General features: G+C 34.0%; 1 protein-coding gene across 1 annotated transcript; it reads right to left on the reverse strand.

Annotated features, from left to right (window-relative positions):
- Window positions 1-1,016: 1,016 nt before the first annotated feature.
- On the reverse strand, window positions 1,017-17,638 carry LOC150097175 (mitochondrial ribonuclease P protein 1 homolog). The gene is made up of 3 exons (XM_090407355.1): window positions 16,564-17,638; window positions 9,771-9,870; window positions 1,017-1,270 (listed from the first exon to the last, which is right to left on the reverse strand). The coding sequence occupies exons 1-3, from the start codon at window positions 17,390-17,392 to the stop codon at window positions 1,135-1,137; spliced, it is 1,065 nt and encodes a 354-aa protein (XP_090263481.1). The 5' UTR covers window positions 17,393-17,638; the 3' UTR covers window positions 1,017-1,134.
- Window positions 17,639-18,703: the final 1,065 nt, after the last annotated feature.

Here is an 18,703-nt window from a genome sequence, read left to right on the forward strand (position 1 = left end):
GGCTAAATCCCAAATTGCCAGCCCATCCTAGTTCGTTCAGTATCCAGGTAGATACCTAACAGGGTGCACCACAAGTAGGTGAGGATTGGACATTAGGTCAGTAGCCCTGATCGGTTCTATGCATTCCTTTAAAGCCTATGTGGAGGTCCCCTTTCAGTTAAATAGCTTTGATCCTCAAGCACCCCATGTGTTGTATACAATATTAATAAATAGGGTACTTACAGAACTATAATTCATAAATTTAGTATGATATTCCATTGGTTAAGTTGTATATTATAATCCTTAACAAAAGATTACCATCTTGTTTTCATCCATATTTTACCCTAGTGTAAGTGCACCAAAGGTAAGTGTGGCATCATCAAGAGTTACCTTTAAGTATCCTATAACATAACACAGACTTTGTAAATTGTATAATCTATTTTTGTTATAGCAACTCACTTCCTACACTGATTTCAGCATTTAATGAAGTTACAGAACTCAATCCCTGTATATCCTATTGACTAACATAATAGCAGAAATAATTTTTTTAAAGACAAAGGGGAAAAAAACCAATGTATCACCATATCTTCACTACTATCTTGATATGACATTATAGCAATTTTTATTTTCTAATATAAAGCAAATTTTCCACTAGGTTAAATAGTATATTATATGTGAAATATACTGTTATTTTCATCGATATTTTTACCTAATTGTAGCAAAGTTAGAAATCAAATATCACTAAAGCATTGGACAATACATACTTTACATTGAAAGATATATGTCACATGAATGCGTTTATTGCTTGGTTACACTAGGAAAAATATGGATGAAAAATACTATTCCAAGTATAACACTGTACATAACTCACAGGTTTAATTTGAATAGTTGGCTTTGGAAGATGAGTGGGCAATGCTTAGAATCACAGTAAGGCATAAATGTTTATAAAATTAGGTTGCATACAATTTTCAACTCTTCAAAAGAATCCGAATAATAAAATAAAATTCCGCAACCACATTAGGTATATATCTATTAACTGAGAGTGAGAGAAGCTATAAGATTTATTAAAATTCAGTAATGTCGTTACAAACATTTTCCTTTTGTACAAAGTGATGAACATTCCAATTTTTTATAAAGTCATTAAAATAAGGCTTTTCAATTTTCAAAAATTCTTTTAAGTTTTCTTCGTGGAACAAATCTCAGTGCCTGGTTCCAATCTCCAGTATTCTTCATCTCTAACATTATCTGAAGCATTTGATTAACAGTCAATGACTTAATCCCAGAACCCCACCTATAATGAGTATCATATAATATAGATATATGAGAGAATAACAAAATGATAATATATATATATAATGACCAACTTTTTCTGACCAATACCATCTGAACAAATTCATTATACTCCAAAATCCTATTCATCTGCCTTTTAAGCCAAGTTACAATTCTTGGAAATTTTTTTAATTTCTGAACTGAGTATTAAAAAAATATAACTATATATATCAGTGTTGTCATGTGCCCATTTAGGTTGGGTGGGTGCTGTCGTGTGGCTTATGCAACCTGTGCTACAAAATACACATCAATTTAACCATATGATTGCATTTTTATTGATGTATGAAAGTTTCAAGAGTGCATGGAGCATCAGCACTCATCTTAATTGGTCCAATGCAATTAAATGTAGGATAACTTTACTTAAATTTATCAATTAACTTTAAATATGGAAAGCATAAATGTCAAATGAACAAATACCTATGCTTCATGCATGCCATTTATGTGAGAAGCACAAAGAATTTACACTTTGCAGTGAGATTAGATTATCATTGGCAAATACTAGAGTCAGACAAGGATAATTTGAATTTTGATGTGATTTTTAATACAGAAATAAATACGCACCGAAATTGGAAAAAGTAATCACTTGAGAAATTATTTTTCTGGACTGCACCAAATAATTCATTTTACTTACTTATTCATACACAAGTTCCAACCTCGGACTATAATCATACAATCTGCAAAATCTGCTCTGGCAGAAAATGGGACATTCAGTAGATCGTCAACACTGCTACTCGTTATAAATTATTTATAGAAAATTATATATTAAAAACTTGTCTATATCGGTATCATAAACACATCAGTTCACACTTCACACATGCAAACTAGATGAAACTCAGAAAACAAAAACAGCAACTTATGACAAATGACAATGTTCAGTTGCATTGGTAGTGGTAGGGTAGTGGCATTGGTTGGCATGACAACTAATCAAAGACACAGATTCATGAGTGCTATTCTCTCAGTGCACACACACCCTGCCTAGCCTTCTGGATGGATTAAAACCAATGGAATGGTAAGAATTTGACCACTGAACCATCTGTACACCTGTTCAAAGGACTCAAAGGTGTCTATGTTTGTGACTGCACACCCAGGCTATTAACACGAATGAGATGCAATGTTTATGCGTTGAAAAGTGTCCTCTTCATGAAGCATTAGTATATTATGTTTAATTTTCGGAATCACGTGAAGCCAGGTAACAATGAGGGGAGTCTTTAACAAGAATAAATGCAAAATTGCTATTTCTATGGGTGTGCATCATACACTTAGAATATATAAGTGCCCGCTTCGTGCCTCACCACTAGTCGTATCTTTCAGGCGCCGGCTGCATTCGCCAGTTTCGCACATGCTGTGAACAAGCACTGACGTGTTTCGCACGGCCTCCATTCATACACAATTTTTATAGTCTACAAACCTTGCGATTGTTTAATGTTATGTTCTTGATAAAAATTTTATCACATAATAAATAATAATGTCATCCAAAGGAAGCAAGCCCGATTCTTCTACAGCTAGCAAGAAACGAAAAACATTGACTTTGGAAACAAAACTCAACATTATTAAGGATTTTGAAGGCAGAATGAAAATTTGTGAGCTAGCAAAGAAGTTCGATCTACAGGAATCCACAGTAAGAACAATCATAAAAGAAAGGTTTACAGATTTTGGAGGACATAGATTCTAACGAGGAACAAATTGTAGCCACAAGGCAAAGAATAAAAAAAATCATTAACTTGCTATGAAGAAATTTTGCATGACAAGAAAAAGACATTATGTCGTCAGATGAATCTATTAGATTTTATGAAACCATTAACATTGAAATAACTTTCTTTTTTTTATTACAAAAAACTACAATTATGATTATATTTCTTAAAAAATATAAGTGTTTTTGTAAACCTTTGGTCCCAAAAAATATGTGTTTTTGTAAACCAAAGGTTTACAAAAACACTTATATTTTTTGTAAATTAACTAATATTTTGTATGTTTGTATGCAAAATTATACCCAAGTTAAGCGAATTCGACTTATGTGCTTTTTGTTGGTCCCACCTACTGCGTACTTTGGGGTATGACTGTATATATATATATATATATATATATATATATATATATATATATATATATGAAAAAAAAGCATGCACTCTCATAAAATTAGGCTGAATTATTTAAATTTATTAGGAATTGCAAACCACATTTATTATATCAATAAAATAATCTTTACACCATTCTTGAAGTTTTAATTAATTAAAACTTTAAGTCAGATATGAGAAATTAAAGATATGACAAACATAATTGAAAAACAGAAAGGAAAAGTAAAAAGGAAGGTAGTTCTAGTAGGAACTAATAATTTAAGTGGCAACAAACATAGCATGAGACAGGATATGAAAGGTCTGTTGGAAGAAGAGAGATAGAAATGGGAGACTGTAAACATTGTAGGCTTGCTACAGACATGACAGTACTGAGTTAAGGAGGGCAATGATGGCAAATGATTTCATGCACAGGCTGAGTAGAAGAAATGGATGCGAGTTTTTAGCTGTGTGGCGAGTGTTTGATCGTAGAAAATACTTGTATAAGAGGAACAGCCTGTACTTGAATTCATTTGGCATCAGGAGCCTGGAAAAATTAATTATTGATAGGAGACCTAATGCAGAGAGTCAAGGAAACTAGGTTATCAAGAGAGGAATGGGAAAAATCTGTGTGAAAATTCAGCTATGGTATGCAAACGTGATGAATAGCTTCGAAAATAGTTATGGATCTGGCGAAGGGGTGAAAAAATATGCATTAGGGTTTGGACCTTTTGAGAATGTCTAGGGAGGGAAAAAAGAAAGTTCTACAACAAGGCCAAATAGAATACATATCTAATTATATGAATAGGTTAGATGATAATTTGTCATGTCTAAACACAAATGCCAGGAACATCAGAAAGAAAGGGACTGAATTCGTTGCTATATTGAATACGATGTGGCCTAAGATTATTGGCATTAATGAAACCTAGTTATCAGATCAGATATGGTAACTGGGATCGAGTGTAATGAGCATACTATTTTTAGGAATGACAGAAAAGATAGGAGAGGAGGGAGAGTACCACTAATTATATCAGACTACTTAAGTCCAGTTAGGGTAAAAATGCAAGAATACAATGATGGTAACATTTATCATGTAGCAGTGAGTTTAAGGCTATCTGGTGTGAAGTGGAGGTTAACAATATGGAATATATGGTAGGATGTTGCTACAGACCTGGTGACTCAGTTTCAGAGGATGAAGAAATGCATTGCCAATTTAGCCTTATGGGTACTAAACGAGTGATCATTATGGGTGATTTTAATTATCAAAACATTGATTGCATAGAACAGAAATCTCATGATAAGAATGAAGAGGTATTTATTGAATTGTTGCATGACAACTTTCTCAAAGTAGCATGTGAAAGAAGGGAGTTGGGGTCAAAGAGCATTAGATTTGTTCATAGCATCAGAAGGAATCTCTGTTAAGAATATGCAATTTTACCACCAGTTGGTGACTGGTCGTGTTGTGCTTTCTTGGCAAGTATCTAATTATACTGATTTTCCATTAGAACAGGTTACATGCTAAACTACAAAGCTGGAAATTATGATCAACTTAGGAGAATACTATCTTTGATCCCATGGTATCAGTTACTAAATGAGAAAAATGTCAGCCATGTATGGAATTTTTGCAAAAGTGGTTAAATGAGGTGGTATCTGAATGCATCTCTAGTGTTCAAAGAATAAATAGGTTGGGTGTGAAATGGACGTATAACCTTATTAAGCACAGGAGATCCACAAGAATAAGATGATGTGGAAAGAATATCGTGAGTGGAGTTAGGAAATATATAAAGCTAAGGCCAGAAAAGTAATCAGTATTGTGTGGAAATCGGAGTATGAAAAGAAACTGCCTATGCATGCTTAAGACAATCCAAAAGAATTTTATCTTTTGGATTGCGTTATGCAGCAAGCAAAAGAAAGAATGAAACTGAAAGAATAACTTTAATGAATGCAGATGGTACTCTAGTGTCAGAAGCTAATGAGATTGTTCAATTAATGAGTGCTCACGTTTGTAAGATATATCAATCAAGTGTAGGTAACATGGTGCACAGTGCTATTGCTACATTGGATGAAGAGTTAGAGGTGCATGAAAATAAGGTTGAAGAGCTGTTGCATAACTGGATAAGAATTTGTTAATAGGGACAGATGGAATATCAGCATGTTTGATAAAGCAATGTTCAGCCGAACTGGCTAGGCATTTCACATGTTTGTATAACTTGAGTCAGCTGAGGAATGTATGATAGTTCCATTGTATGAGGGTGGTACAAAAACTGATGTGTCTAACTACCAACTTATGAGTATCTTTGGTGTGGTAGTGAAGATTTTAGAGAATTTGGTAAGAACTTGCATGCAGTGGGGTAGACAAGCAAGCTATAATCTGCAAGGAGCAGCATAGGTTTACTAAAGGAAGGTCACATTTTAGCAATTTGCTCATATTTTATGACAATGTTATGGCTGAGTTGGATAAAGGGAATTCTCATAATGGATACATTATGATAATGTTGAATTTTGCTAAGGAATTTGATAGGATACCACATGAAAGGCTGTTGCATAAACTGAAGAATATGGAATGATTGGAATATAAACTCTAGACTTGGATCAGGGAATGGTTGACAGACAGATATCAAAAAGTGGTATATAGAGGGTGTGAATCTGCAAAATGTCAAGTGACCAGTGATGTACATAACGGTTCAGTCGTTGGACCATTGTTGTTCAATCTATTCATTAATGACATGTGCAATTGTTTGCATGATTCAAAGATAGGCAGGGCAATCAGAGATGATACTGATAACCAGCTCTTACAAAATGGTTTGAATAGGCTGGAAATTGTCAGTAAGTGTAAAGTTATGCACTTTGGCATGATGAGATTTCCAGCAGCAAAGTTATATTTGCTGGGCTATGCTACAAGAAACTGATGAGGCTAGGAATCTTGGCATAATGGTTGACAGGAATTTGAAGTTCAAGGGTCATATAGCAAAAGTTTCCAATACAACTCAGAGGATAAATGTAATGTAGAAGCAAACCATGACATGTAAGGATAAAGAAGTCATTTTGTCTCTATAAGGCCTTGATATGACCACACCTGAATTATTGTGTGCAGATTTGGTCTCCCAGGTTCCAAGGGGATAAAGAAACTGTGGAAAGGGCACAAACAAGAGTTACAAAGATTATATCTGGGTTATAGGATTTAGATTATGAGGAGAGATTGTGAGTATATGGATTACAGACTCTGGTTAACACAAGAAAGAAGGACGATGTGATAGAGATCTATAAACTTCTGAATGGGAGTTATAGGATATCATCTGTTGAATTTTTTTGTTATATGGATGCCCCTGTATGACAGGGGCATCCATGTCCCTGTATGACATGTCATACACATCATACAGCCTAGCTCTCACAGAACAGTGAGTGAGTGAAATAGTTTGCCTTTAGGGGGTAGGGAAGTGAGTGCATCTAGCATGACTGAATTTATAGCCTTCCTTGATGAGTCCTTGACTCCCTGGAAGTCTCAGATAACAATAATAATAATTATAAGTCACCAATAGGGGAAATATAGCTCTAGGTCTTCGTTTTATGCCAAAATCTGCATAAAACGAAGTTTAATGACGGTATTGCTGTCATTATAGGAGTTATAAAGTAAAGGGAAAAATTCATACATACTTTCCTGATGACAGTCATGTTCAACACACAGCTCACTTTACCTTACTACATTTCATTTGTAAAGTTATTTTACTTAACGAGTGCAATGCATCAGCTGTTCTTTGCGAGTTTAGAACCTGCCACAACTTGAGTAATAGTCCTCTGCTAGTCAGCTAATGCACTTAGATCGATGATTTGGAAGTTTGAAGAAAGAGAATCTTTGGAAGTTCCACCTGGAAGAGGACAGAAACCAGTGCTACCATGGGTACTTGAAGAAGTTGCCACCATGATCGTTGACAGATCAAATGAAAATGTTGCTAGTAGTAGCAGTGTCCATGGAGTAGTATGACAATTGGATATGCCTTATTCTATAGTATGGAAAGTCATGTGAAAATGTGATCATGGCTGATTTTGTATGGACAAAATTCAATTTTGTCCATACAAAAATAGAAAGCATATAGAAAGTTATTCGTAAGTAAGACAGCTTGTACTCTTAGGGAATGCAGAGAAAAATGTAAGAAAGCAAACCAGTGTGTAAATGTAAACTTAGCTAAACAAACATCACGGGAAGACTTTGGGTACAAAACATTGAAAATAAATATCAGAAAATATTCTGGAAGCTATTGAAAAAGCTCAGAAATGGAGGAAAGACTACTGTAAAAGGAATGAGAGATGATAAAGGGAACCTGAAAACTGAGGATAAAGATATTCTCGATGTATGGAGTAATTACTCTGAAATGTTGCTAAATGAAACAAGCAGTGACAGCTTGGTGGTAGAAAACACTCAACAGGAATGCCATCTGGAATATATATCTATATTTGAAGTAGAAACAACTATCACAAACCTGAAAAGAGGACAGGCAGCTGAAGTAGATGATATTTGATCAGAAATGCTACAATATGGAGATATAAAAGTTTTATTGTGGCTACACTGCATAATTCAGAAAGCCTGGTCAGAGGGTTGAATTCCAGATGATTGGAGTAAGGTACTCATAGTACCTATCTATAAAAAAGGGAATAAAGCTGAATGTGAAAATTACAGAGGAATTTCTCTACTGAGTGTTCCCAGTAAAATTTATGCAAGTATTCTTGAGAAACAGCTAAGAAAAACTGGGTAGGAGAAGCTTGGAGAAGAACAAGCTGCAGTGAATGTGAGAATTACAGAGGAATTTCTCCACTGAGTGTTCCCATTAAAATTTATGCAAGTATTCTTGAGAAACAGCCAAAAAAAACCCAGTAGAAGAAGCTTGGAGAAGAACAAGCTGGATTCAGGCAAAATATAGGCTGTCAGGATCAGATTATTACTTTAAGACAAAAAGTTTAGAAATCATGGGAATATAAAAAGGAAATGTATTTAAGGTTTGTAGATCTGGAAAAGGCATGTGACAAGGTGCCAAGAGGAAAGCTGTTCAAAACGCTCCAGTTATATGGTGTAAATGGGACATCATATCAAGCAATACACAGTCTCTATTTGATTTGTAAATCACCAGTTAGAACTGAAGGAAGAGGTTTGATGTTAAGTCAGATATGCAAGAAGGGTGTACATTATCTCCACTGTTACTCACCATCTAGATGGATCACATTATGAAGGAAAACGGCATTAAATTTGATATCAAAACTGGAGATGTTAATCTCGGCTCTTTACTTTATGCAGATGATGTTATACTCCTAAATAAATCCAGGACAAGTCTGCAGGACTCCCTTATCAAATTGAATAACTGCTGTAATAAATTTGTTATGAAAATCAGCATTAAAAAGACAAAGACGATGAAATTAGGCAGAAACAAACATTGAAAACATCAACTATATCCTGAATAGAGAACCTACAGAACACATAAAACATTTCACCTATTTAGGCACACTTTGTTTTTTTTAAGTAAGATGGCAACTTAAATTTGAAAATAGACAGCAGTATTAGAAAAGTTGGTATGGTAGGAAGTCAACTGAATAAAATTTATGGAATAAGAGAGAGATTAGTCAAACACTAAACTAACTGTATACAAGACAGTATTCCAACCAATTTTAACTTATGGATTTAAGAGTTCAGTTAAAAATAAAACATTTAATCAAAAACTGAAGACCACAGATTTGAGAATTCTGAGAAAGATTATGGGACTGAACAGATGGCATCAATAGCAGTATCATATTAAAAATCAGGATATTAGGAAAGAGCTTGATATTGTTAGCATTCAGGAATGTGTCGGCAGTTAGCAGTCTCAGGTGGGAGAAGAAAGATTAGTTAAACAAATGCTCTTTGCCAGGATGGCAGGAAAAAGAACTAGAGGGAGACTAAGATGTAGATAGAGTGGCATAGCAAAAAGTGCCTTAGAAGACAGAAATATAAGATCTGGTAATATTTAAATGTTGACAGATAAGAGGCTAATCTGGAGGAAAATTGTTGATACAAAGTTAGCAATGAGTAACTTTTCATGTCGTACTATCACGAGATCCCCCCCACCCGAGGGTATATGTCAGGAATTTGATGAAAAAAAAAATCATCTACTGCTGAGAAATTAAGTTGTAGACATTTTTCAGTTTTTTCCATATTTTATTTTTAATGCTTCCCTTTGTAGTTTATCTTGCCACTGCAGAAGTACTTTGTAGATTATCATATAAAAAGTGTGTGCACGCACACGTGTATATGTGTGCTCTGGAAAAGAACTATCCAACACAAGATAGATATAATTTCATTCAATAAGAGGTCAATTATACCTAATATTGAATCAAAATGATTATGCTTTTTATGGACTAATTTAAATCTGAAGTAAAATTACTTACAGAAGGTATTTATCTAAAGGTAGTTTTACAGCTCTGATGTTTTCCTTTTTGCTCTTTGCCAAAGATAGTGGCCTGGGTTGTGATTTATCAACATAAGCACCTAAACATAAATAGAAAAATAATATTAGACTACCACAAACTGTGCAGTCAGAAAAATTCATTTTTAGTTTACCACAAAATGCAATGTATCCACAAAAGAATACTGGTATTTTAAATGTGCACATTTTTCAAATCAAACTATTCATAGTTAACTCAAATATTTCCCCCTCTTTTGTAATCAGTGGGTTTCAAAACGGTAGCAGTTAAACAAAAAATACACCGAAAAAAAGTGCATTTTCGGTGGCGATTCGTGAAGAGTGAGAATTTAGACAAATTTTTCATGTTAATCCATCTGATGATAAATGGATAAAGGGCTGGTTTAATCACTTTAAAGAAATGGTAAACAGTAAGTTTACAGTATATCTGAAAACTTAAAGAAACTACCAAGTGTGTTCATGAGTTGTGAAATGGTACCACTGTATTTTAGAAAACAATGTGCAACAAATTCACGTTGTTGGAAGTTTTTCCACTTGGTTATACTATAAACAAAAGATACCAAGATTTTATTATTATTATTATTATTATTCAGGCTTCCATGGAGTCAAGAGACTCATCGTGGGAGATCCTGCCTAGGAAATACAGTCTATCATACTACTCCTTGAACTCATTGACCATTCTTGCTCTCACCACTCTATCAGGCAATGCATTCCACGATTCAACCGCCCTCCATGCAAAGAAACCACTCCTCACCCTCTTGCTCACAGCTTCCTTTCATAACTTCCAAGGATGGCCCCCTTGTCATTGCTCCTTCCCACTGTTCCACCAAGTGAAAAAACTCTCCAGTGTCAACCCTGTAACTGCCTCTCAACAGTTTAAAAGTCTCAATCATATTACCTCTCCTTCTTCTATCCACCAAATGCTACAGTCCACATTCCCTCATCCGATCCTCATAACTAACATTGTTCAGTACTATTATATACTTGGTTTAATCCTTTATCCAAGTGCAAGCAAATCAAAGTTTGCGCCCAAAATATAATCAGGACTGAGACAACTTGTATATAGAAGCTAATGACTTCACATCACTTGCCTTAGTATCCCATAAAAAAAAAAAACATTCAACAAGCATACAGTTAGGAATACATATCCATACTTGAAGTAGAAAAAGCTATCAAAGCTTGAAATGTGGAAAGGCAGCAGGAGTAGATGATATTCTACCAGAAATGCTGAAGTATGGTGGTATAAAAGTATTACAGTGGCTACACTGCATAGTTCAGAAAGCCTGGACAGAGGGATGAATTCCCAATGATTGGAGTAGAGCTCTAATCGTACTCATATATAAAAAGCAAATAAAACAAAATGTGAGAATTAGAGGTATTTCTCTACTGAGTGTTCCTGGCAACATCTATGCAAGTATACTTGAGAAACGATTCAGATGTATTGTGGAAGAAAAGCTTGGTGAAGAACAAGCTGGATTCAGGCCAAATAGAGACTGTCAGGATCAGATCTTCACTTTACGACAAATAGTTGAGAAAGCATGGCGAATATAACAAAGAACTATATTTAAGTTTTGTCGATCTGGAAAAGGCATATGACAAGGTGGCAAGAGATAAGCTATTCAATACGCTACAGTTATATGGTGTCAATGGGACATTATATCAAGCAATACTTAGTCTTTATTTGAGTTGTAAGTCAGCAGTTAGAATTGAAGGAAGTAAAGGAAGATGGTTTAACGTTAAATCTGGTGTGAGACAAGGATGTACATTATCCCCTCTGTCATTCTATATGGATCACTTTCCTTCATAATGTGATCCATATAGAATGGATCACATTATGAAGGAAAGTGGGATTAAACATGATATCAGAATTGTAGTTGCTAATGTCAGCTCTTTGCTTTATGTGACAATGTTATACTTCTAAATAAATCCGCTACAAGTTTGGAAGATTCCCTGACTAAATTGAATAACTGTTGTAATGGATATGGTATGAAGGTGGTCAGCATTAAAAACACAAAAACAATGAAAATAGGTAGAATTGTTGAAAATGTCAACTGTGTTGTGAACAGGGAACCTGTGGAACAAGTAAAACATTTCAGCTACTTAGGCACGATTTTTACTGAAGATGGTATGGAAAGTTTATTTTTCACTTGGTTAGACTATAATAAATTTAGTTTAATCCTTTATCCAAGTGTGAGCAAACAAAGTTTGCACCTGAATGTATCTTCAGGACTGGGTAAGGTAGTACAACACCGGGCAACTCGTTGCAAAGGTGGAGCAAGCACTCCTATCTCAGTATCTCCCATAATGCAAAACACATTTCCTTGTGGATATGTATATTGTTATGCATTAAGGGAAGGAACACTAACCCAGACTAGTTTCAACCTTTATTGAGGTCTCTTCAGTAGGAGCCAGGTCCAGATGTGGAGATACCAGGCAGAAGCAATAGCAAGGTCATTTCTATCTATAGGAGTTGCCAAAAGGTGTGCCACCTTTTTTATTACTCTGGATTTAGAGAAAGATGTTGAAAGTTTATTTTTCACTTGGTTAGACTATAATAAATTTTGTTTAATCGTTTATCCAAGCGTGAGCAAACAAAGATTGTGCCTGAAAGTATCTTCAGGACTGGGTAAGGTAGTACAAGCTTGCTCCACCTTTGCAACGAGTTGCCTGGTGTTGTACTACCTTAACCAGTCCCGAAGATACTTTCAGGTGCAAACTTTGTTTGCTCAAACTTGGATAAAGGATTAAACTAAATTTATTATTATTACTGAAGATGGTAAATTAAATATGGAAATAAACAACAGAATCAACAAAGCTGGTATGGTAGGCAGTCGATTGAATAAATTCATATGGAATAAGAGAGAAATTAATCGGAACACTAATTAGCTGTATACAAGACAGTGTTCAAACCAGTTTTAACTTATGGATCTGAGAGCTGGGTCAGAAGTAAAACACTTGACCAAAGACTAGAAATTGCAGATATGAGAGTCCTGAGAAAGATTACAGGCATGAACAAATGGCATCGATGGCAATATCATATTAAAAACGAGGATATTAGGAAAGAACTTGATATTGTCAGCATCAAGGAATGCATTAGCAGAGCTAATCTAAGGTGGTATGGTCACTTAAATAGAATGGGCAAGGAAAGATTAACAAAACAAGTGTTCTCTTCCAGGTTGGCAGGAAAATGACACAGAGCAAGACCAAGATATAGGTGGATTGATATGGTACAATGTGCCTTAGACGATAGAAATATAAGATCTGATAATGTTGGAGTTTTGACAAGTAACAGACTGATTTGAAGGAAAATTGTAGATAGGAAGTTAGTAATGATGTAAATTTTTGATGTAGTACTCTCATATCCTGTACACGGATATGATACAGGGTACATGTCAGGAATTTGATGATGATGATGATGACATCTTTACAGGTATGTATAATGCTATGCATTATGGGAAGGGTCACTACCCAGACAAGTTTCGACCTTTACTGAGGTCACATCAGTGGAAGCCAGATCCAGAGGTGATAATAAGGTTGAGGTAATGTCGAAGTATTATACATATCCGTAAGGATATATGCTTTGCATTATAGGATACTAAGGCAAGTGATGTGAAGTCATTAGGGAATTTTTTTTAAAAAAAAACAGGTCTTTTTAAAATTCACATACCTCTTGCATCACCGATAATTCTCCCACATTGCTCTATCCCCACATTTTCATCCCTGCTTCCTTTCAGTCATACTTCTACAACAGATAAATGTATATTGCCATATCCCACTGAATAAGAAGACAACCAGTAACATCCTACAAAGGTATGTCAGAATAATTCTTCCTATATATTCTTCATACATCTGTCTTTAAAACATCAGTAATGCCCTAAAAATTCAATAAAATGCCAATGACATTATAAAAAATGGGTACTCCTAAACAAAAATAGGCTAAATAACCATAAAAATTATATTAAATTAGAGGAGCAAAATGGGAATTTTTCCAGAAATAATTCTTCTATATATATATAATTTTGCTATATGTGTAAGCCGTAAAGTTACTTTATATTGTGTAGCTATATAGTGAAGAGCGGCATTCTATGATGAACCTTAGAACTCCGTGGAGGTATATATCCAGCTTCTTTTCTGAGAAATTTCATTTCTGCTGTTTGAATTTTTCTTTTTTTTTTTTTATTGTCCATATTTTACAATTTCATATACTAAAGTTGGTTTAGACAGATTGTTATATAGTCTGATTGTAGTTTTTTTTTTTTTTTTTTTTTTTTTTATACTAAGGATGGCTTATTTATTATGCCATTTACTTAAATAAAATTTGATATTTTAATGTCTGTATCTTTTTAATCTTCATATATAAGTTGCATTCCAGGTATTTGAAGCTAATAGCTAATACAATTTGATCATCTGCAAATAATAGAGTATCTATCTTTATTTGTGAATTTATTTGTATAATACCCATTGGGTATACATATACAAATATACACACACACACATATATATAATAAAAGGCAGAAGTGATAGGATACATCCTTGCAGTACCTCTCTTTCCATTCTAAGATTTGTTTTAATTTGACTGCTATTTTATTTCCTGTGTATATTTCATGAATAGAAGTAAGAGCTGGTTTGGTATATTTAGATTGGTTAATATTTTAAATAACTTATATTAACTTTATCTTTATTTATTTATATCTTTAATTTATAGTATAACCAAATGAAAAAACTTCCAACAACCTTTCTCTAATCCAGAGTAATTTAATAATAAGGTGTAACACCTTTTGGCAACTGGTATAGGAAAATATGACTTCTGCATAACTTCAACTTTGGTATCACCTCTGGGTCTGGCTCTCACTGAAGAGACCTTAATAAAGGTTGAAACCGGTCTGGGTAGTGACCCTTCCCATAATGCATAGCATTATACATGTCTGCAAGGAGATGTGCTTTACATTATGGGATACTAAGGCAAATGATGTGAAGTCATACCACCTTTACCGTGAATTGCCTCAATTCTGAAAATACTTCAGGTGCAAATTTGTTTGCTTACAGTTGGATAAAGGATTAAACCAAGTATATAATTTCTTGGTATCTTTAATATATGTCTGCTTTACATTATGGAATACTAAGGCAAGTGATGTGAAGTCATACCACCTTTACCACAAATTGCTCAATCCTGAAATTACTTCAGGTGCAAACTTTGTTTGCTTACACTTGGATAAAGGATTAAACCAAGTATATAATTTCTTGGTATCTTTAATTTATAGTATAACCAAGAAAAAAAAACCTTCCAACAACTTTACCAAAGGCTTTTTTTATAATCAATGAAGGCCACATGCATTTCATTTTCAAATTCTCTTTGCTTTTTAATTAATATTTTTGAAAATTAAGACTATGCATGATCAGCCTTTTCAGAATCTATTCTATTTTTCTAGTAGTTTGTCCTCTACCATACTGTTTAGTTTCTCTTTTAACATTCTTGCATATATTTTGTGCCCTGCATTTAGCAGACTAATTCCACTATACATTGTGTGAAATGCAAGTCATCAGTGCACATATCACAAGAAATAAAAAACGAGCATGATGAGGAAACTAAATGTAAGGAAACATTAACTACTGAGAGGTTCAGCTCTGGTGATTACAGCTGAGCCAAAGAGACAGACATCTGTTCAGTACAATGATAAGATGCTTCTGTTTTGAATAAACATCTAAGGAAAAATCTTGCTGTTCCAGAACTTACTTAGAAGTGAAACTATTAGCAGTTCACTAACTCTCGCAAAGGATGTGTAGTGTCAAAACCTGGAAGATAGATTCCCAGCATACTATTACCAATCTTAGTGTACGTAAACATTTGTACTTTTGCATGCAAACCTTAAGCAATATCATTACTACATATGAGAAGTAATCGTTTTATCATAACATTGATCATTACTGATAGGGAAAAAGTGAAATCAGCATACCGAGACTAGTATTTAATTTGCAAATGTTCTTTGTACATTTAAAATATTCAGGGCAGTCCAATAAAATATCACAGTCTAATACCAGAAATTCCAACAGTGGTACAACTGAAGTCAAGAGCTCATTCTATTTCCCTCTCCACCCCCCCCCACCCACCAAAACCTTGAGCTCAAAGCTTTCCTCTTTATTTTGCATGCATTACTTTATCAGTCAGAAACTATATTATAGTACACAGCATGTTATATTTTACATTGAATCCTCTACTTAAGTGCATGCAAACTTTTGTTTGCATGTGAGATATCTTTTTTTGAATATAGAGGCTATTCAATTCACATCAACTGCCTCAGTATCTTATAAAGCACAGCACCCAAATCCCTTTTGATGATATACTGTCATGATTTGTAAGAAGGATCATCACCCAAACAGGTTTTGATCTTTACTGAGATCTCATCAATGGGAGGTAGTGATCACTGGAGGTTTTGAGTGCTAAATCAATTCAACACATGAAGGATTTGGGCTTCAGAAAATACAGTACACTGAAAGATAATTTCACCTTTTTAAGGCAAAGTCCCCCACCCCACATTACCAAGTTAGTAACATCAAAAAATTTAGACACAAAAATTTCATGTTTATGGGGGGGGGGGGAAGGTATGTAAAATATCATTATCCACTTATGATTCACTCACTTTAACTCTATAAAGTAACAAAATGAAATTAATTTAGTTGATAATTCCTATATTTCAAAATGTAAAAATTTATCACTGATGTAATCCAAATGTTAAATAAGAATTAAACCTTTACTTTACCTATAATATACACTGCATTATTATCATATTTTTCTAATATCTCATTTGAATGAGATGAAAGATATACAATTTCACGTTTAGGGAATGCATCCAAATAGCTTTTTTCATGTATTGTGAAAAAACAATCATTAATAGGTCCCATAAATTTCTCCGCATACTGTAATGTTAAACTGTCATGTTTGGCATTACAAATATGCACATCAAAAGGAAACAGATTTGCCCTGTTAAATGCATATGACTCCTGAATTTGTTGAGCACAATATTTACAGTCCTTCCGTGACATATACTGATCATAACCCAAATCAAGTACAATTTTCTGTCCGAACAGTGCTGCATTCGCTAACCTGTGACCATAGAAGTTAGAAACAGTACTTTTCCTTATTCTCAAGAACATGTTCTTGTTTCCTAACCCATAGTTATGAAGATCTCCAAACGTCAATTCCGGTTTCGGTTTTTCGTTCCTCTGAATTCGACGAAGTTCTTTTTTATTTTTCTCAGATAAGCGTATATTTTCCTTCTTCAAAAGGAATCTGAAATACTGTTTTCTTTCATTTTCTGTATTCAAAGCTAACAATTCTATCATATCATTCACTTTTAATTTCGATGGAACTATATTGCCAGATATTTTCTCGAATTCATACTCCATACATATGAGTTTCACCTGGGCTTCTTTATCACCATCGCCTCCATATAGCTCTTGGAATTGCAGAGCATTAGCAGTATATCCTCCTCCTGGGAAGTCAGTAGTTGAAAAAAATTTAGGAGGAAACCAGTTCCACAGCTTACAGTTCAACGAACGGCTACAAGTAAATAAATACCACTTATACATTTGTTAAGTTTAGTATCTCAACAATTTTGATCACTGGTATATAGCACCGCGACTAAGTTACGCTAAAACATTGAACACAGGCATTATATAAAGAAATAAAAATTCTCTAGTTAATTAACTGTGAAACTTGTTTGAATTATTTTACTTCAAATAACAAATGACTAACCAACGTTTGTAACGGTTCTGACAATAAATAAAATAAGCACATTCGCATCACAAATAAAATTTTCCACTCAATTTCAAAAACACATTTCGCTCTAACAACATAAACCTAGATGTCAGCACGTGTATAAGTATTATAATCTGTATGAATGAAAACAAATAAATTACAATTACTGTATTATTGGAAAGAAAGAATAACAAAAGTAACAGAGGGTGCTTAACGATTATTGTATTATATGCTCCAGAAGACGGAAGAGATGAAGAAAACGTTGAATTCTATGAACTGCAAAACATATGTAACAAGGTTGGTCAAATTTTGGGCTTTGAAGACTGAAATTAATTACTATTTCCACTAGGTGTATTAACGATCGCCAAAGTACAGTGAGTGACAAGTCAAAATTTAAACTTAAATACCCAGAATTCTATTTACATAAGTTATTATATATAACAGCGTATGTAGTTAGCTATATAATGCATAAGTGGAACTTATATTTATGTCAATAGCATATAATATAGGTAGATAACTTGAGGGTGCTTGGGATATTACAGAACCTTAATGCAAATACAGCCATAGGATGACATGGCATATCACATAGTTAAATTACAAGAATGCTAGGGACTTAGGACCTCGGATGTTTAATTTAAGTCTCAGTTCTAGTAAAGTATCACGGAAATTGAAAGAGATCAAAATATAAAGGAGACATCAAGACAGAGGTAGAAAATAACAATCAGTATGTCAGGAGTGGCGGTAAAAGTACTGGAAAAATTGGTCAAAGAACAGAATTGAGGAACAGATAAATAACAATATGAAAACAGGTGAGATGGATAAAGGGAATGACTACACAATGATAATGCTAGATTTTGCAAGCGGCACTTGACACAGAAAAATATAAAACTCTGTTATGCAGACTAGAACAAATTAAGATGAATATGGAATTGGTAACAGAGATATAAGGATGGCTAAAGCAGATTAGAAAGTACTATATGGAGCACCAAAATCTAGGAGACTGTAGGTCACTTGCAATCTGCAGCAAGCCTTGGAATAACAGTGACTAATTTGTACATAAATGATAAAGGAAATGATTTAAATGGAATATTCAATTGTTTGCATATGATGCGAAATTGAGTAGCATAATAATTAATCAATAC

This window comes from Typopeltis vanoorti, chromosome 17 (assembly GCF_054136105.1).
Source record: "Typopeltis vanoorti isolate ZY-2024b chromosome 17, IOZ_Tvanoo_1.0, whole genome shotgun sequence".
Taxonomy (NCBI): Eukaryota; Metazoa; Arthropoda; class Arachnida; order Uropygi; family Thelyphonidae; genus Typopeltis; species Typopeltis vanoorti.

Excerpts from the sequence above, each read along its gene's own strand:
- LOC150097175 (XM_090407355.1), bottom strand. The coding sequence starts at position 17,392 with ATGTATAAGTGGTATTTATTTACTTGTAGCCGTTCGTTGAACTGTAAG. Across the intron at positions 9,871-16,563 it reads TAATGCAGTGTATATTATAG|GTGCTTATGTTGATAAATCA; the intron begins GTAAAGTAAAGG and ends ATTTATGTTTAG. Across the intron at positions 1,271-9,770 it reads CCTTTAGATAAATACCTTCT|GTGGGGTTCTGGGATTAAGT; the intron begins GTAAGTAATTTT and ends TACTCATTATAG.